The sequence below is a fragment of the Taudactylus pleione genome, unplaced genomic scaffold (assembly GCF_031769625.1).
Source record: "Taudactylus pleione unplaced genomic scaffold, aTauple2 ptg000845l, whole genome shotgun sequence".
Lineage (NCBI taxonomy): Eukaryota > Metazoa > Chordata > Amphibia > Anura > Myobatrachidae > Taudactylus > Taudactylus pleione.
In genome coordinates this window covers 4,413,076-4,434,075 of record NW_028285247.1, presented here as the reverse complement: position 1 = coordinate 4,434,075, position 21,000 = coordinate 4,413,076, and the positions used below count along the sequence as shown (strand labels likewise).

Sequence of the window (21,000 nt, the reverse complement as noted above, 5' to 3'; positions counted from 1 at the left end):
GAAGCGCCCACCACCACACAGCACACTGAGAAGTGAGCCCAGTCCGATTTCTCGAGAGTTTAGATGGCCACCATCGCCCGCTCACATCAGCCAGGCAATAGCTGAGGAATGATGAGTGCTGGGCAAAACATCTTTGCCTGCTCAATCCCATCTGGTATTGTGGCTTCGGCTCCCCCCACTGGTGCCGCCTCTCTGTCACCCAGGGCACATGGTCCGTTAGCCCCCTCTAGCTGCACCCCTAGGTCTGCTTTAACTTGTATTCAAAATATTTAGTTAGGAAATTGAGCAGCCCGTTTTCTGACCTCTTTCATTAGTTATGTGTAGGATTTTACACTGGACTGGTACAAGGTATGTACAGGATGACATATCAGATATTTGCTGCTAAGGCAACCAATACTCAAATTAGCCATGCCATGAACATACATTAAACATGTATGTTATTTTCAATTCTTACAGTCAACCTCTCTAAAACTTACTGAAGCCTCTGTTACAACAGGTAGACCTTAACCGGGATGTAGGTGGTATCCCGGCGTGCGGGATGCCGATGGTCTAAATACCGGCACCAAAATCCCAACAGGTCAGGATCCCGGCACCAGTATCCCGACCATCGGCATCTCGAATGGTAAGTATCGGGGTGCACGGGGAGGGTAGCGTTAGGTAGTGGGTTAGGTTTAGGCATTAGGGGGAGGGTTAGGGTTAGGCACCAGAAGGGAGGGTTAAAATTAGGATGCAGAGAGGGGAAGGTTAGGTTTAGGGTGCGGGAAGCGGGAGGTTAGGTTTAGGCACCGGCGAGGGAGGGTGAGGGCTAGGGTAGGGGTAGGGAAAATACTTACCTTGCGTTCCAGTGGGTGTCGGTATTCTGGATGTCGGGTTGCCGCTGTCAGTATTCTAAACTGCGGCATCCCGATAGCTGGGATATCATACCCAATCCACCTTAACCTGCTTGTCTACCACAACATGTTCAATACAATGCTGCATTAAGTGAAGAAGTGTAAGAGCCATTACCCATATTTACTGTCAGTGGGCCTGATTCTGGTGGGAACAAAGCAAAAACAGCAAGTAACTTTGTACCTGAACAAGCCATATTGCAATGCAACTGGAGCAACTACATATATTATTTTTGCATGTAGGGTAATGACTGGCAGATTTGCATATAGCCCACAAATTATTTTAGATTTGAGTTTGGACACACCCCTCCCAAATCTAAATGTCTGCACATTGCCTCCCTGCACTGCATGGTTTTACTAGGGAGCACAATTACTGGCTCTTTTTATTTTGCTCCCAACTCAGGATTAGGCCCAATATGAGCATTAGGGTAAGTTTGTTATACATATGGAAAGATAAAATAAAGTCCTCCATTTAGGTTCTTGGTTCACTGAGTAAATCCCAACCTTTCTTCCAGCTGAACCTTGTGTTCCCCAAAATCCAATATTCACTGTCATCAAAGTGGATCTCCCCATTTTGCGGAAAGTAGGCATGTGCCAACTCCCCAGTTGTTCCATCAAAGCAGTAATGAATACGTGACTCCAAGCAGTCTGTGTGGTTTATACCATAGAACCCTGAAAAAGTGAAAAACAAATTGTATATATCAGGTATTTCCATATTTATATTTTGTGGTCACACTTGCTAGGGCACCCTGCTTTTCATATGCAAGACTCCAGATGCTTATTAACTAATATCCTTGGGTGTGGTCCTGTTTATTTTTAAGCCAGGACCCATACTCATAATTAAAATTTGTGTGCTGGCTTGAGCCAAATGTGGCAGAGCAAAGATCATATATCTGAGAGTGAGTGTAGGGACTGGCCAGATGGGAACGACCGTGAAGTGGTGGCCAGCTTAATAAAGCTGGCCACCACTTCACAGTCATTCCCATCTGGACAGTCCCTACACTCACTCTCAGATATATGATCTTAATAAGTTTTTATGATATTGTGTGTGTATATATATATATATATATATATATATATATATATATAGTGATGTGTAGCCGGCACTCTGTTGCAAAAATGTTGTACTTGCGGTCAGTGCCCTCCAATTACCTTGTGCAGTAAAGGAACAAGGAATAAACATCCAGCGTAGCGGGTGGCACTCAAACCGACTTAATAAAAGACAATGGGGTCCCGAAATAGAAATCAACGTTTCAGAACTGTAATTGTTCTTTCGACAGAATATGTACATACACATATATATATGAGGTCTGTCTAAAAAGTTTGGTGAATGGTCTGATGTATCTGTATACAACGCTTGCAACAAGGTCGCTCATGCGCGCTGACATGCATGGACATGTCTGGACCTGGCCCCAGTCTGGGTTTGCCCGAGGCCGCCACTGCCCTGCCATTGCATTCATTTCAACAGAGTATCCCGAGCAGTGTGTGTCGAACAGCAATAACAATAATAATAATAAATAATAATTGCAATAGCTCAATATGGCACTTACATACTGTCCTCCTAATGAATGTGAACATACTTATAAAGATAACCCAGTTCAGGACCCTACCAATCTTGAGATCGCTTTCCTGGTCTGCAGGGACCTCCTTGAAGTGGAAGGCTGACACCTCACTCCACATGCGGAAAGCTGATGTTATGCCCCTTCTTGTATCGCTCTCATTTATTACATTTCTTGGGAAAGACACAATTCTGCAAGAAACCAGAAGAACAAAATCAATTTTAGACAGAGACAGCTATAGTGGTTCTGCAACTGCAAATTTATGTGGTCAGAGATGTGTGTTGACCAGATGTGTCCTAGATCAGAGAGATTATTGTGACACAATGAAAATCAAAGTACTTTAAAGAGGATCTGAAAAATAACAAAATGAGTAACAAGAGTTATTGTAACCAGACCAAGTGTAAAAGGAATGTTACCAATACTACGAACACCTTACAGACTTCTTTGAATTTTCCCCACATCCACCTTGATCTCACTTTGGCTTTAGATACAGATGACATCCTACTTCTCCAGTTACCACTCCAAGCACTTGGTCTGCGATATTGCACTCTCCCAGTCATCATCCTAATTATAACCACTTATTGATTACAGTTCTCTTTCATAGGTGCCTCACCTTCTTTGACTCTCTCGCTCTCAGGATTTATTGCTCATTGTCCTTGGCGTCTTTAAACATGCGGAAACATCTTCATGTTCTATGGAAACAGTCTGTCTTCATGTTTTACAAGTATGTAAGTGTCAGAGCCATTCCTTGATATAGTCTTTATGCTCTGAACAGGGCCGTAGCTAGGGTAGTGCGGCCGGTGCCATCGTACAGGGCACCACAGGTCAGGGGGTGCTCTTTGGGCCTGTCAAATTTCTGTTTATTATCATTCTTGCTTGTAGCTTCTTCTTATTTCATCCCCAGCATCTCCTGGCCTCTCCTATCTCTTCCCTGGCCCTTCCTCAAGAAGCCATGGCCCTTTTATGGGTGCATTATGTCCCTTGGAAAAATTAGGGGGGCGCCAATGCTCTTTCTTGCACAGGGCACCAAAAAGTCTAGTTACGGCTCTGGCTCTGAAGACCCCATATGGCACGCGTCCCCAGTAACGTTACTAGTATGGGGAAGACTATTCAGCAAACTCAGAAAACTGAAAGGAACCTGCGGAAACTAACAGCATTTCAGGAAGGATATCCAATAGCATCCTTGCCTCTTTCAGCCCTTGCAATGTGCGTGTATAACCTAAGTTCCTGCTTGTGCAATAACACTACAGGGGTGAAATTCATCAGTGTAAAGTTTTGCCGCTAGTATTAGTGGCAAAAGTGGTAGTGTTAGGGTTTTGCTCCAGCACAATAATGAATTGCTCTGGTAGATTCGGTCTGCTACCACTAATCACTGTGTTGCGTTTGAGATCCATAATTTGCATGGGGCCATCTCAAATAATGATGAATAGGCCCCTGTGACAGTATCTCTAGTGGATTCACAACCCACTACCTTTCTCAATTTATGCAAACTATCTTGGTAAAGTCATATATTTATACAGGCTCTAATTTAATTTATGTGCAATTAACAAAACTACCTCTCCGCTCCTGAATTCACAGGTTCTGTATTAGCCATCAAGTCAAACTGTTTTTCAACCATCTGCTAATGGGTGCCTTGAAGACATCTAGAGGTATATCTCGACGGGTTTGACCTCAAAACTTAAAGCTGCACTTGTATTAAGTGCAAAGCTTGGCTCGGTTTTCACTTACCATTAGTGCTTGTTAAAATTTTGGAGTCAATCCTGGTTTTATGGGCACTGCTAGGCTATTAGTTTTACCAAGCTCTCGATTGGCCCTGGCTGCTGAACGGCATCTTTAGATGGCATCATCCGCTATAGCCTGCGGGCTACGCTTAGTAGAAATTACTGGGAGAGGGTTCCATAGGAACTCTCCCCGGCAATGGCCGTCTGCTCATGAGTGGTCAGCAGACTGCGCATGCACAGTAGCACTGTGGGGTCCCAAAGGAGAAGTAAGACGATCACATTAGCGATCACTTCGCTTCTAACACTTTGCATGAACAGTCTCCTTTCGGAACCTACTTCCCTACATGTGTTTTTTAATATATTTGGGCAAAACTTCATTTCTTAGTGACTAGTAGGTAGGAATTATAATCATCTGGACTAATACCTGATAAAAAACAATATGCCCCTAAAAATACAGTATATTAAGCTATAGGGAGACTTTCAAGCAGATATTAGTAACCTGGTCCCTTGAGAGTGTGGAGGAAAGCCAGGGCCCAGGCCTCTGTAGGGATGCAGACAAGCAAAGGAGACAAACCATGCCCGCCTGTGATGCCGTTATCATGACCCTCGATGCACATATACAATGAGGGGGTGTTACCACACTCACTTGAGAGCTAGGTTCCCAGCCATCCCCATCCAAGGTCTTGGCAGTCCTGGTCCTAACAATGATGTACAAAGGTGGATCAATAAATAAGGTAACAAGACGATCTCATTGTGTACATTTATTCAGCTTGTACATATACGTATAATCAATAGTATGGCCTTGGTACAGATTATTTTTCCACAAAGTCCCCATATGTGTTTAAGCATTTGTTCCAACGGTACACCAAGGCATCTATCCCGACATAGAAGAAATCAGTGTGAAGCGACATGACAGCTTGCTGAACTTCACTGTCAGTTGCGAATCGCCTTTCACCGAGGTGCTCCTGCAATGGTCCAAAGAGATAGAAATCACTCTGTGCCAGGTCAGGGATGTAGGATGGATGGTCCAGCACCTCTCAATGGTATTGCAATAACAACTCATACATGTGGTTGGCTGAGTCTGGCGTAGTGTTATCGTGTATGAATATGACGCCTGTTCGCAGTAACCCAGGTAATTTTTGACGAATTACCCTCCGCAAATGGCTCTATATGTCGCAATGGCTGACATCATTCACAGTATCTCTCTAGGTGAGGAAATCAACAAGAAGCACACCCTTGTGATCCCAAAACACAGTCGCCATGACCTTCTTTACTGATGGAGTTGTTTTGAATTTCTTTGAAGGTTGGGACAATGCATGTTTCCAGGTCATGGATGCTTGGTTCATCTCCAGTGTCACAGGATGCACCCACGTTTTATCACCTGTAACAATATGCTGCAGGAACTGCAATCCTTCCTCACGGTACCGCGTCAAATGCACGAGAGACAATCCCATGTCATTTGTTTTGTGACCTTCTGTGAGTTGCTTCGGTGCCCAGCATGAATGCCTTTTCCTGTACCCTGTTCCTCATGAACAATGTTGTGCACAGTACCCACTGAGATATTCAGTTCGTCAGCAACATCACTAACTCAAATGCGTCTGTCCTACTGAATCAGACCTTTAATGTGACACAAATTGCCATCTGGTGGACGTGCTTGGCCGGTCGGATCGCTGCTTATCTTGAACGTCTGTCCTGCCATTATCAAAGGCAGCGTATCAAACCCAAACCTGTATCCATGAAATGACGTTATTACGTACACCTCAACAAGTTGGCGATGAATTTCAGCTGCTGATGTGCCCCTTAGAGGCAGAAATCTCATCACACTACGCACCTCAATGTGTGACCCGGTTTCCGCCAGCCCCATCTTACAGCTGATGTTGGTACGCATGACTGATATGAGGTGCAGCCTAACGGCCATGAGAGGAAGCAGTGGTCTACCTGCTCGGGCCGGTAGGAAACGTAGAATGTAATAGAGAACATTACATACGTGAGAGGTCTTGTTACCTTACTTATTGAACCACCCTCATACTGTATGTGATTGGACCTGTGCACATACTTTGCAATAAAGGTTTATACTGCTTTACTTTGTGTTAATTACAATGTTGCCTGCAGTGTTCACAAGAGTTAGGGTTGTGAACAGGGTTGGACCACTGGGCCCTCCTGCTTCATAGCTCCGCCCACTACTATTACAATAGTGTTTGGGCTGAATTGAGCTGGACACAAAGCCACCCCCCCCTTTTAAGGCCTATGTGTGTGACGGAGGTAGAGGCGCAGTGCAGTGGCGTAACTTCATCCCAGGTGCCCGGAGGCAAGATAAATGTTGGTGCCCCCCCCCAAACTAAAATGTACCACCCCCCAGCGCCCATGCCAGCCCCAGCTGCCGCCGCCCCCTTTATGCAGTTCCTTTTATATAATGCGCACGACGGAGGGAGCTCCGTCGTGCGCATGTGCGAGACCCGGGGAGCGACGGGCTTTCCATCGCTCCGGGTCTCGCACCAAAGGGGGCGTGCTGTCGATGTTGATTGACAGCACGCCCCCTTTGGTGGGCGTGCCGGGGGCGTGGCGGCCAGACGGAGGCGTTCCCATGGGAACACCTACCATCTGAAGCCGGCCCCACTGACGATGTCAGTGGGAGTGATTTCGGCTCTGATAGAGCCAAAATCACTCGAGGCTTGTGGCAGGGAGACCCTACCGCAGGGTCTCCGTCGCAAGTCCGATGGTCGCGATGGTCAAGACCATCGCGACCATCTTTTTGGCCGCTTGCATATGCTGTGGGTGGTCACCCACAGCTATGCGAGCGGACAGGAGGCCGCTCCATTTTCATGGAGGAGGGCCCTGATTCAGAGCGAGCGCTCTGGTCAGAGCGTCCGGCTCTGAATCAGGCCCTAAGTACAAATTGTATTGGGCTGCAGCCAAGCCCTGACATGCTATAATGATTACATTTTGAAAACCTCTGTGTGTTTTAGCTAAAAAATGAACAGAGAAAATGTCAAATCCTCTTATTATCAAATGCTGTGTTAAAATTAAAATTCAATTAAATGTAAAACTTAACTGATTTCAGCAACTCCTCCACATTTAAACACATCAGTATCAACATTGAGTATAGATCCACACACGTGGTTTTAATAAACCTCAATTAATCTAGACAAGCGGTGGTGCGTTTTATTTATCTCATAGGACTATACTGACATGTTACCTGACCCGGAATTTCCAGTATGAATTATTTACATTACATGTTATGATTATTCTGCATCTCTTGGGATTCACTACAGCTGCTATTGCTGTCCAGATGTGCATTACTGATATACAGATTTATGCCTGCTACATATACAAGTTCAAAAGGTGGATAATATTTTTCACAAAGCAGTTTACAAGCAGTTTATGTGAATCCCAATAACACTATAATTATGTGACTGAATGTAAACACTTGAATTAAAGATAGCATAGACTGTATACAACCAGTGTAGATATTTCTAACAATAGTTCCTTAGCAGTGTGATTTTTTTTGTAGATCTCCTTAAAAGACAACTACACTGTAAAGCTGCATACACACACAACGTTTTTTTTAATGAACGATTTGAGTAAACGATTTTTTCCCTTGAAAAAATTTACTAAAATCGTTTACTAAAGTTGTTCATTTACTAAATGTCATGAACGATTTTTATGAACTACAAACGATTTTTGCATATTCCCTTAAGGAAAATCGTTGAGTTGACAAGTCTGACTGAACGACAAACTACAAACGACAAACTACAAACGTGAACGCGCATGAACGATAATCGTTCATCGTTTGACTCAGAAAGTGAACGATTTTTGCCATCAATTATCGTTAAACGATATCGTTTAACGATAATCATTAAAAAAATCGTTGTGTGTGTATGCAGCTTAACACATCCATCTCCTCAACTAGTAGAACTGTGGGGATTAATGCCAAGAACTTCTGCAATTCAGGAGAATTCACCTGAATGGCTCCCAATTATATTCCCCACTCACTCTGTATCAGTTTGATCTGTAGTTCTGTCCAAACATCGCCAGATTGACAGGGTCTATTTAGCACATGCCACATTTTTAAAGCAGTTTGGATGTGATAATATCCACTAAATTCGTAAAGCGAAAATAATATATCGTCCCAGCAAAGACTTGGAAGCGGATAGACTATCAGAAAATGCAGATGAGTAGCCCATAACCTACTATGGGCTGACGCCATTTGAAGATGGCATTAGCTGCCGGGACCAAGCTCCAGAATGGACTGATAAATCTCACAATATAGCAGCCTTCATAGGGGCATATTCAATAGGCTGCAAGAAAAGCAAAATACCCGCACCAGCGAGGTTTTTCCTGCAGGTGCGGGTTTTCTGCTATTCTATTAAGTGCGTGTTTTGTTTTAAAACACATGCCGGGAGGTTTTTTGTGCGCACCTCCTGAGCAAGTGTGATTTTTCCTAAAATCAATGATTTCACGAGAAATCACGGGGACTTGCTCTGACACCCCCGCGGCACCCCCCCTGAGGACTAATTAAGCAATTGGAAGTATCCAATTAGCTTAATTAGTTCTTAATTACTTACCTTCGGCAGCGCTGTCTTCTGCATCTTCTTCTTCATCCAGCGTCGGGAGCCGGCTCTTCTGCAGCAGGGGTGAGTATATGTGAGTATGTGTGTGTATGTGTGTGTGTGTACCGGTGTCAGTGTGGCCCCCACCGTAATGGCCGCTGGGAGAACTACATCTCCCAACAGCCCCTCTCCAGTAAGAAGAGAGAGGGGAGGCCGCCGGGAGCTGCGAAGACTACTGGAGACCTCTGGTAAGGTAAGTGGTCCATTTTTTTTCAGCAAAAAATATGCACCGCGGGGTTATCAGAACTAAAAACTCCGTGACCAGTATTTTAGAAATTCAATATCGCGGGTATCGCGAGTGCGCATACCTGCGGTATTTCTAAATTGGGCGCAAGATTTTTGACTCGCTAATCCTCACGCCCAATTGGGTATGCCCCATAGACTTCTCTACTCTTTAGAAGGTTTGATACATATACACTAAAGTTCAGTAGAAGTTGGCGGACCTGTGGCCTATACAGAGTTGGACATACACGTAAGTGTATATATATATATATATATATGTATATATGCAAGTTTTCAGGCTTATCTGTAAACCTAGTGTAGGCTGGAGTACATGCACACAAATGCTGAGGACTTGTAGCATACGTATGGGAAGCAGGAGTGCACATAGCAAGATGCATTCAACTCTCCCCATGATTGAACATACAAATATTGTTAGTATACACAATGTGGGAGCACTTACCGATTTGCACCTAATTCGGTCTCAGCCCCTAAGTGCTTTCATATTTCTTCCAGTCATTTATTTTGTACATACCTGAAAGTCAAATTGTAATGGTCCCATTTTAGCAGGCCTGGTGTCAGGGTGTAGCGTTTAGCCCTCAGGTGATACGGATGATATGCTAGATGAAAAGCCGGAACTGGAGCCACCACAGAGTCTACCTTAGAGAGAGTGAAAACATCAGCTACAGGGGCTACAGTTACATTTCGTAAAAGGAAAATTAATACATCAGACACAGTGCATAAATACCCTGAGATTACATTAGCCTTGATTTGGATACATATTGCATTTGGTTAGATTTCACAGTACCAGCGTCGTAACACAAAAATAAATACATTTTAAAGAACAGACAGCTCCCAATGACCCCCAATCTCAAGCCAACTTCAACACTCAGGGGTCTATTTACTAAGCAGTGTTAGGAGACAGAATGAAAAGTAATAAGAAAGTGATAAGGTGCCAGCCAATCAGCTACCAAATGTCATTTTTCAAACAGCCTGTGAGATGTCAGTTGGGAGCTGATTGGCTGGTACCTTATCACTTTTCACTCTGTCTCCAAACACTGCTTAGTAAATAGACCCCTATATAAGAGAACCATAGTGAGCCCCAGCCCCAGACATACAGATGATAACCCTGTGGACACAATTATGTCTTTCATGGTCAACATTTTCACTTGTGTATAACATTCATTAAATAAGCCCCGACATACTCAGGGGAGTCAAGAAGAATCTCCCAATTTGCTATTGCTGTGCTGACCAGCAGGATTCCACATACATAATGCTATAGTGTAATCCAGCCCAGGTTGTCTGCTGCTGGGGCAGGTTGAGGGTATCAAGAGGCATGCGCTCATTTTATTTTTATTATTTAGATTACTTTAAACAGCCCTAGTTTTATGAAGCTAGGAATGCCACTGATATGATGTGATAACAGAATAGGTACTGCAACAAAACAATAAATAGGCTTCCCCATGCAAAGGCACAGGGACGTCTTCCACAGCAAAACCTTCCCCCTGTGGGTGTAATCACCAGTGACAGGCGCAGGGAGTAGTAACCATTTTGTTGTATAGGGTGAAATTAAAAATAGTCCTATTATTGATGAAAGGTCCCAAGGCTATTACTCCCACTGAGAGCTACAACCCTACAGCATGGATAATGTTGGAATTTCAGTTATTATATAGGGTGTTCATCATTAGTACAGTATGCATACACTTAAGGTATTAATATAAAAATTATCTGGGAATGTCAGATTATTTCTGCAGATCCTGGAATGGTAGCTGAAGACGTGGTGGACTGAGGACCTCATTCAGAGCCGCTCTGAATGAGGGCGGCCGCTTCTCTGTAAAGAGCTGGCCTCCTGGCCGCTCGCTAAGCTGTGGATGACCACCCACAGCTTTAGCGAGCGGCCAGGTTGATGGTCGCGATGGTCAAAACCATCGCGACCATAGGGGCTTGCAACGAGACCTCGTCTGCCGCAAACCCCAGTGAGCTTTCGGCTCTAATAGAGTCGGAAGCTCACCACTGACATCATGAGTGATGTCAGTGGGGCCGTCCCCAAACGGCAGGCATTCCTTCGGGAACGCCTCCTTTTGGCCAGCCACCCCCCCATCCCGCTTACAAAGCGGGGCGAGCTGTCGATCACCATCGACAGCCGCCCCTTTTGTAGTGAGCCCCGGAGCGAGAGAATTATTCTCTCGCTCCAGGGCTTGCGCACGTGCATTGTGGCCACTGCGCGTGTGCAGGGCCTCAACATCGACCCGCATCGACTCCCATAAAAGAGAACATTTGGTAATCCCTATCCTCCCAGCCAGTTGTCTTCCCTAGATCCACACATTCACATTGATGGATATAGCAGGACCTAATACAGTAGATACAATCAATTCCCAAAGGATATTTAACCTCCCTACATTGACTCTTGCAATGTTGTCACCGCCAATCCGCGAAATGCAATCTGCTGGTTCAGCACACCCATCTTAGTTATATATAGACCCAAAGTACCAAACAATGTAGGAAATGCCTCCAGTGAATAGTGGGGGTCATTCAGACCCACTCGCGAGCATCAGTATGCTCGCAAGTGGGTCGATGTTCCCCACTGCGCATGCGCACGACGGGCTTCCCATCGCTCCGGGTCTCGCCAAAGGGGGCGTGCTGTCGATGTTGATTGACAGCACGCCCCCTTTGGTGGGCGTGCCGGGGGCGTGCCTGCCAGACGGAGGCGTTCCCATGGGAACGCCTACCGTCTGAAGCCGGCCCCACTGACATCACTAGTGATGTAAGTGGGAGTGATTTTGGCTCTGATAGAGCCAAAATCACTCCAGGGCTTGTGGCTGGGAAACCCGACCACAGGGTTTCCTTCGCAAGTGCGATGGTCAAGACCATCGCGACCATCTTGTTGGATGCTCGTATATGCTGTGGGTGGTGACCCACAGCTATACGAGCGTCCAGGAGGACGCTCCATTTTAATGGAGGAGGGCCCTGATTCAGAGCGAGCGCTCTGGTCAGAGCATCCGGCTCTGAATCAGGGCCAGTGTCTTATAACTTTATCTTAGTTTATATGTTCTGCATTTAAGTAGAAGGAAACATTCTAACATTGTTTCTGGAATCCGTGGCACAGAGCATCCCCCTTCATCAGGAATGTTGGCAGAGAAACCAGCGCATACTATTCCTTTTATAATATGGATGAAAATCAGGAGCATCGCTTAGCGTATACTTTAGTTAGGAGTCACCGATTATTGCAGCTTATCTGCAGGTCGGTTAATAAAAAGGTGCTGAATATTTACTGATGTAGAACTGCCCAGCGCACAGAAGGTTTGGAAAAGTCCATGACAATATCTAAAATATTTACCTTTATGACAATATGTTAGATATTTATCATTATAGGTGCTCCTGTTAGCAAGTCAAGAGCAAATGATTGTCTCCCAGTAGATTCACACAGGTATGGTATGTTAGGTCGACAGTTATCATATCGACATGCATGAAGTCAACATGAGAGTGTTGACATGGTTGAAATGTCAACATGCAGCATGTTGACATGTCAAGCATGTTGACAGTGACCATGTCAACATTCCTCATGTCTACACTGATGAGATGTCGACATGACAAACTGTCAACAAACTGTCCCTGTGGGTCTAGTGGTGTCTCCAGCGTCATCTTCTGAGTCCGGCGGTCACATGAGGAGCGGCGTTCTGGTGATTAGTCTTTCCCTATCCCTAATCCTGACCCCTAACCTTCTCCCCCCTGTAGCCTAAACCCAACTTCCATCCACAGCTTATCCCTAACCTCCCCCCATAGCCTAACCTTAACCCTCTCGGCAGTGCCTAACCCCAACTGTATGACATTTTCGGATGTCGACATTGTGAACATGTGACATTTTGGGGATGTCGACATGTTCAACCATGTTGACATTTTAGTGTGGATATTGTGGTGTTAACATTATGAATGTTGACATGGTAACTGTCAACCATGTGACTGGATCCCATTTCACACAAGAGTCTTATACCACTTTCAGACAGAAAAATCCCTAAAACCTGGGTTTTTCCCATATCTTTCAACCCGGGAAGGACCCCCTTTCACACTGCACATAATTCCCGGGTCGACCCCTTTCACACAGAACACAGATTATCCCTGCAATATACAGTGTGTCACAATAAATGGACTGCTTTTATGGCACACAGAGATGAGGTCATGAACAGTGCAGCCCGTGCACTGCCATCTCAGCCAATAAGCGCTGCTTACTATGCCCGGAGTAGAAAAACCCGGGTCAGCACCTTTCAGACAGCCGCCAACCAGTGTAAGACCCGGGAAAAACCCAGGTAAATACCTGGGTCGAAGTACCGGGAATTAGGTCCCGTGTTGACCCTTTCAGACAGAAAAAAAAACCCGGGTCGACCCAGCTAGAGCCGGAAAATTACCGGGTTCTTTTCTCTGTCTGAAAGGGGTATTGGAGACATTTATGCAAACTGGTGCATAGTAATAAGATGCTGTAAATGCGGTGATCACATGGATTACAGCCATGCTATTTCCTTTGCACTTATTTCCATAAATGTCTACAGATGTCTGGTGAGCACTGACAAAAAAGGTTTAAAAAATGAATTGCTTGCTGATCCTATAGTACTGATAAATGCTAATATATGTATTTAGCACAGCATAATATTCATCTATGAACTGAAAGCAGCGGCATGCTCTTATTAGCTATTATTAGAATACACAGGTGGATTCCTCCTTAGGGGTTTTCTATGGATGAGGGAATACAAGTAACTAGAAATATACTGCATATCATCAGAAAGTAATTCACAAAAAGATGAAAAAATTATATTTATATTGCATTATTTTAAATAATACCGACACTACTCTGGTCAGCGCTGCCTATATTATTATGTAATCCAATTACACACATCAGCTGCTGCTAACCTGTCTTCTAACTCGAACCTGCTGCTTGCCTGCCTGTCATCTCAAACTCACTGCTTACCTGCCTGCCCGTCATCCCAAGTGCACTACCTACCTGTCTGCCACCCTGAAACGCGCAGCCTGCTTGCCTGCCTGTCTGTCACATCCTGAACGTGCTGCCTGCATCCTTGCTTACCTGCCTGTCACACTCCAAACTCGCTGCTTGTCTGCCTGCCTACCCATCCCCTGGATCCCACTGAGCTGCTGATAGATGGCCTGATTAGAATATATGAGCAGAACTGACCAGAGTGGTGTCTGTGTAATGTGAACAAAACCCCAATTTTTATTGTACCTGTAGTTTCCATTTCAATGTAATAACAATAGCAGTTTACATAATTCAGGAGACCAAGAGCGTTGCAAAAAGACATTTAATGGACATGTGAGTCTCCCAACTAGTTCTGGTTCAAATGTGACATATACTCAAACCTTTATAGTCTTTATAGCATGTGAATTTGACTTCCCTCCTAGCCATCATTCTAATTACCCATGGGTGTGTGGAAGACTGACATCATGTCCTATTAAAAGTAATGACATCAGAAAGGAAAATGATGATTGACAGGTCTGTTTCCAGCTTACAATTGCCCTCTGGTCCAGTGCCAACAAACCCTGTAAAAGTGGTCATTTTCTAACTGCCTGCTTGTGATTTAGTATACATGGCACAGAGCAAGCTAAGGACCTGGAATTCCTGTCTGCAAAACCTCCTGGAACAACTAGTTCAGAACTGACAATGTTCCAGTGTATGTCATCCTATTACAGCACCTGCAATTCACTGTCTTCTTTATTATGTTACATAATTGAAGCTCTTTCACTGATGCAGTAAACCTGACAGATATTCTATTTATACAACTGTGTAGAATAAACATATCATAGATCTCTCTGTGCTGCGCAGCTGTGTCTCTGTTTTACAAGTAGATGACAGATTTGCACCAATACAGACTAATTGGAATGAACAAATTCACTACCAAATAGCCTGACACGCCTCACAAAACACAGACATTTTGTAAGCTAAGGGTGTGCAATATTTAAGCGTATAATATTGTGCAGTTCATAACATCGCCTAGAAGAATCAGTCATCGAGAGATTACTTTATTTATACATTCGCTTTAGCAGCAGCATCAAGTTCTATCAGTTTATTTCCTTCATATACTGTATATCTTAATATATACCCAAAACATTAATAATTTCTTGAAGCTTAAACTGACCACTTCTAAACAATATTGATGGAGATAACAACTGATTGGATGGAGATCAGTGATAAAATATCCCAAAGCAAGCTGATAAATGATCCCAAAACAAGCTGATAAATGATTCCAAGACAGGCTGATAAATGATCCCAAAACAAGCTGAAAATGATCCCAAAACAAGCTGATAAATGAACCCAAGACAAACTGATAAATGATCCCAAAACAAGCTGATAAATGAACCCAAAACAAGCTGAGAAATGATCCCGAGACAAGCTGATAAATGATCCCAAAATAAGCTGATAAATGATCCCGAGACAAGCTGATAAATGATCCTGAAACAAGCTGATAAATGATCCTGAAACAAGCTGATAAATGATCCCGAGACAAGCTGATAAATGATCCCAAAATAAGCTGATAAATGATCCCGAAACAAGCTGATAAATGATCCCAAAACAAGCAGATAAATGATCCCAAAACAAGCTGATGAATGATCCCAAAACGAGCTGATAAATGATCCCAAAACAAGCTGATGAATGATCCCAAAACAAGCTGATAAATGATCCCAAGACAAGCTAATAAATGATCCCAAAACAAGCTGATAAATGATCCCAAAACAAGCAGATAAATGATCCCAAAACAAGCTGATGAATGATCCCAAGACAAGCTAATAAATGATCCCAAGACAAGCTAATAAATGATCCCAAAACAAGCTGATAAATGATCCCAAAACAAGCAGATAAATGATCCCAAAACAAGCTGATAAATGATCCCAAGACAAGCTAATAAATGATCCCAAAACAAGCTGATAAATGATCCCAAAACAAGCAGATAAATGATCCCAAAACAAGCTGATGAATGATCCCAAAACAAGCTGATGAATGATCCCAAAACAAGTGCGTTACCAAGAGTCAAAGTCTGTTTGTTTTCTACGCAAGTGGTGAAGCCAGGCTTAGGGAAAGGCTGCAAGTATCTGGAGACAGGCAAACCATGAACTGAAGTGTGAGTAGAGGTCTGAATTCAGGGATCAAGCAATAGATGACAGTAACACTAATCAAGAAAGAGGTACAGTAGGTCAGGACAAGCTGCAGGCAATAGTGGTTGCAAACATGCAGTAGGCCATGCCAATCATGGGTAAAGGGTCATGTAAATGTCAGTACAGGAAGAAACACTAGTAGAACTCCCAGGATACCGTGGGGCAGATGTATAATGCCTTCTAATGAGTGGAGAAGTTGTCCCTAGCAACTTATCAGTTCCTAGCTATCATTTATCTATAAAATGATAGGTAGAAGTTGATTGGTTTCTGTGGAATCCACTTGTCCACTTCTCCACTCTTTGTAAAATTAAGATTCATTAGAGGAAATGTATCAATGTGCAACGGCTGCAGGAAGAAGCTCCTTGTCCATTGGTGCTGAGTGCTAACTGGGAGGCTCAAATTGGTCATGTGACTGCAGCTAATTACCATGGCATTTTGAATGCTTTAAGCACATACAGCATATAATAACAATGTTATTGATATACCACTTTTCTCCTAAAAGGACTCAAAGTGCTTTACATTTGCCTTCACAGCACAAAATACAAAACAAGCTTACCCTTTAACTCAATATTTTCAGAAATTAAATAGTAAACATACTAAGTTGCTATACATATCTAAATGAAAATTATCTTTTAACGGGATGATGCTCCATTATTAGAAGGCATAGCATTCAAACATTAGACAAAATAATATACACCTATAAGAACCCGGGCCGTAGCTAGGGTAGTAGGGTAGTGCGGCCGGTGCCATCGCACAGGGCACCACAGGTCAGGGGGCGCTGTTTGGGCCTGTCAAATTTCTGTTTATTATCATTCTTGCTTGTAGCTTCCTCTTATTTCATCCCCAGCATCTCCTGGCCTCTCCTATCTCTTCCCTGGCCCTTCCCCATGAAGCCATGGCCCCTTTTTGGGTGCATTATGTCCCTTTGAAAAATGAGGGGGGCGCCAATGCTCTTTCTGGCACAGGGCACCAAAAAGTAGTTACGGCTTTGATAAGAACAGTGCAGCTTACAGGCTAAAATAAGGTACTACCAGCACTACCTGGGGAGGTGTTTCCTAACAAGAACATACGAACATTGATTTATTTGTTATTATTGATAGTCAAAATTAATTTATGACAAGTTGATAAAAATGATCAGTAAATAGAGGCTTTTTGTAATATCCCATAGCAGCCAATCATATATAAGCAGTCTAGTGAAAGCTGGTACCTAATTGGTTGCTGTACGTTAGATCACAACATAGATGAAAGTGAGGTTTATAGTGCATAAATCTATTTTACATTTATGCAGAGTTAGGACATCATTCTACAAAATCACTTAAAATGAATAAATGAGCCAGGATAAGTGAGACAAAAGGAACCTCAGCTGGGGTGTTAGTTTTGTGTGAATATATATGCAAGTAATCATTTTAATCTTTTTCTTTTAAGTCATTAATCTCCCATTTCTGATTTTAGCATTTCAACCTCAGCTGAGGTATAAGAGAAAATATGTTGGTTTCCAATAAATTACTTACTAAATCTTAATTTTGCAACAGCTGGTAGTATTATTATTATTATTATTATCATTCATTTATATGGAACCAAGTGTTCTGCAGCGCCTTACAAAGTATATAAATAAATAGGTGACCAAAGACTTACAGTACAATACAATACAATACGATTTAATACGCTGCAGGACAAGGACATGGATAATATACATTGCTACATTAGCGACCATAACACCCACATAAGCAGCAGAGCTAAGCAACCAAGTGTTAGGTGCCTTAGTGGGAAGAAGTAAATGAAAGTAAAGTAGGGAGAAGCACAAGAGGGCAGAGGGTCCTGCTCGTAAGAGCTTACATTCTAAAAGTAACACAATGGCTGCAAACCTCTTCATTGTGGGGGTTACTGACTAACAAATGTCCTGTAACCTTATCAGATATCTCGTCATAGCGCCTGATTAATTATGGATCGCTATTCCGATTGCAGCTGCGATTACGCACGCAGATCTACTGCAAAAGTATACTAATGTTTGCAATCGCAATGCTGTCACAGGCCAAAATAAAGATGCCCACTTCCCCTAACTCACATCTGTAATACCTTCCAAAGTCTGCAAAAATATGGGTACCATCAAGTAACATCGGAGCCTCACACACAATTACACAAGGTCAGACCTTACTCAGAGATTGCTAAACTACCTGTATGCAGTGAGAATTCAAGATGCGTATTCCATCGCAGTGGTAAATTTATGCATGCCCCTGTAACGGCGTTCAAACACAATGGCACTTCTGCATTTCGCTGACCACCCCCCTTCAACACCCCAAAATGCTCACTTCCTGTCAATCGCTTTGTGATGACTCTGTGCGATCTCTGTGATCGCAGACGCAACAATCGGCCGTCTGTGTGCGTAATTGCAATAGCGATCCGTAATTAATCAGACCCATTGTCTAACTTCTTGCCCTATTCCAGTTATAGGCAACCTGATTTTTTTCTGGTCTACATAGGGTGGCCCTCTAACCTTCAAAAGGGGCTCACACTACTCTTAGGGGTCTAGTTACTAAGCAGTGTTAGGAGACAAAGTGATAAGGTGCCAGCCAATCAGCTCCCAACTGTCATGTCACAGGCTGTGTTTGAAAAATGACAGTTAGGAGCTGATTGGCTGGCACCTTATCACTTTTCACTTTGTCTCCTAAGACTGCTTAGCAAATAGACCCCTTAATCTCTATAATTGTATAAATGAATACATTTGATGAATGAAAGAGACACCTATTTATAAGATATCAACACAGCTTTTAAAAGCGCATTACGAGCTATAACCAACATATATGAAAACAAGCAGAAAGGAGCTGGGGTCTGCAAGTGAGGTCTCGGGGGGCCGCATTTTACCCCAACTCCAGGGCCCATCAATGCACTAGCTGGATATCATGTACATGAAGCTAGAATGCTGTGGGTTACACCACCCCAATAATATCTCTATTATATCTAATAATATCTCTATATATCAGCATTTCCTGACTGTTGAGACAACTTGTGGTTAACTCTTACCTGTGTCTTCCACGACACAAGTGTGGAAGTAGTGAGAATTCCAGCCACAAACACCAGCACACCAAATAATCCGAGCAGGGGCCAGGTGACTCTCCTCTGTCTACTGCCAACATCCTCATCCATCTGACAGTCCATATTGTCTGACTGCTCTGCTGGTGCAGTATGACCTGAGAGATGTCTCTGATTCTCTTATCTGACTATCAGCTGCTGGTTTTCTGAGCCCAGACAAAATACTTCACATAATTCCCTCCTCTCTCTTTTTTCTCCCCTTATTTCATCTTAATGACTAATATGCAATGTTTTGTCTGATCTCTCTGATTTGTTAGGTTCTTCCTTTTGCAATAGGAATAGGGTGATTGTAACTAGTGATACTCTAGCATTGTCTGAGAGGACTGAGAGCTCAGCTCCTGCCTGACTGTCTCTCCATCATTCCTCTCTCACTTTTCCTAGAACTCCTCTCTTTCTCTCACTTTCGGTAAAAATCCAGGCTGTGTTAGAGCTGCCAACTATCCTCCCAATTGAAGCCAAATGTTCTCATCTTTCACAGGCAAAAGGGCTTGGTCTGGGTCTGTGTTGGGGCGACTGTGGGGGATTATAAGCAGTTCAGTCTACTTCCAGCTGACTGGCTCAGCAACAGGAGGGATAAATCTGCCCTTGACAGTTCACTGTACTGAGACCAAGAAATAATAATAAAAAAAAACTGACTCAGATGCTAAAATCTTGCATGTAAATGAAGCCGGTGGATGTCTGCACATTGCTGTGTGCTGGGCACTGTGCTTTTTGACAGAAGTTATAAAGTAATGTATAACTTTAAATGTCAATTGTAGACATCTGGTCCTGGTGCCTTAATACTATAATAGTACAGTTCCTAAGCAATAAACGGCACTCCAAGGACACAATCTACGATGCATAAAACGTACATTGATATACAGTACGTCAACATTTCAGGGCTTATGCCCTTTCATCAGGGCACATCAATGGAATGCCTTGACAAAGGGACACATTTGTCCTGAAACGTTGGTGTCATATGGGTTCCATGTGAATACATGTCTTTTGACTTTGCACAAGTCTCTGAGTGCCGCTGTTTATTTGGTCGACTAACTCTCTCTCTCTCTATATATATATACATATTTATTTATAACTGTTATATAACTAAATCATACTTGCCTTTTTTTTTTTCTCTCTTCCCGGGACAAACCCGGGTAAGAGAAGCAGGCAGGTGGTGACGGGGGCGGGGCCTGCCGATTCGCGCCATTAAACCCCATGAAGAATTGCTCGCCCCTTAAACGGACACCCACGATCGCTGCGGAAATGCTCCCCATTCTGCCCGCTTCACTAGGAAGTGGGCAGAAATGCGGGAGAAATGCCTACCCTTCCGGGGGTGCGGGGGGGTTACCAGAAAAATCTGGAGCGTCCTGTGAATTCCGGGAGGGTAGGTATGTATGAACTAAATATTGATAAAAATAATAATATGCCTTCTGTCATATAAGGCCATATGCAACATACAGAACTGTACAGCAGACATCCACATTCTTAACGTTACATTAAACTACTCAGATGATTCGCCCTAAAAAGAAAGACATCTAGGGATATATTTATTTACTAAAGTGCAGGTTTTTAGAAGTGGAGATGTTGCCCATATTAGCAACCAATCATATTCTACTTAACATTCACCTAGCATCTTCTAGAAGATAATAGCCAGAATGTGATTGGTTGCTATGGGCAACATCTCCAATTATAAAAACCCGCACTTAAGTAATTATACCCCCTAGAATTAAGTTACTTCATCTAGTCAAAATGTTATCCCATTCATCCCTAAACTAACCAG

General features: G+C 43.4%; 1 protein-coding gene across 1 annotated transcript in view; it reads right to left on the bottom strand.

Annotated features, from left to right (window-relative positions):
• The window catches only part of MMP23B (matrix metallopeptidase 23B), a 53,274-nt gene extending 33,625 nt beyond the window's left edge, over positions 1-19,649 (bottom strand). The window contains exons 1-4 of the mRNA XM_088458616.1: positions 19,173-19,649; positions 9,532-9,656; positions 2,498-2,637; positions 1,392-1,559 (exon numbers count right to left, since the gene is read on the bottom strand). Coding sequence (XP_088314742.1) covers positions 1,392-1,559; positions 2,498-2,637; positions 9,532-9,656; positions 19,173-19,307 — 568 coding nt within the window. The 5' untranslated portion in view covers positions 19,308-19,649. The remainder of the gene's footprint in view (positions 1-1,391; positions 1,560-2,497; positions 2,638-9,531; positions 9,657-19,172) is intronic.
• Between the last annotated feature and the right edge of the window lie 1,351 nt (positions 19,650-21,000).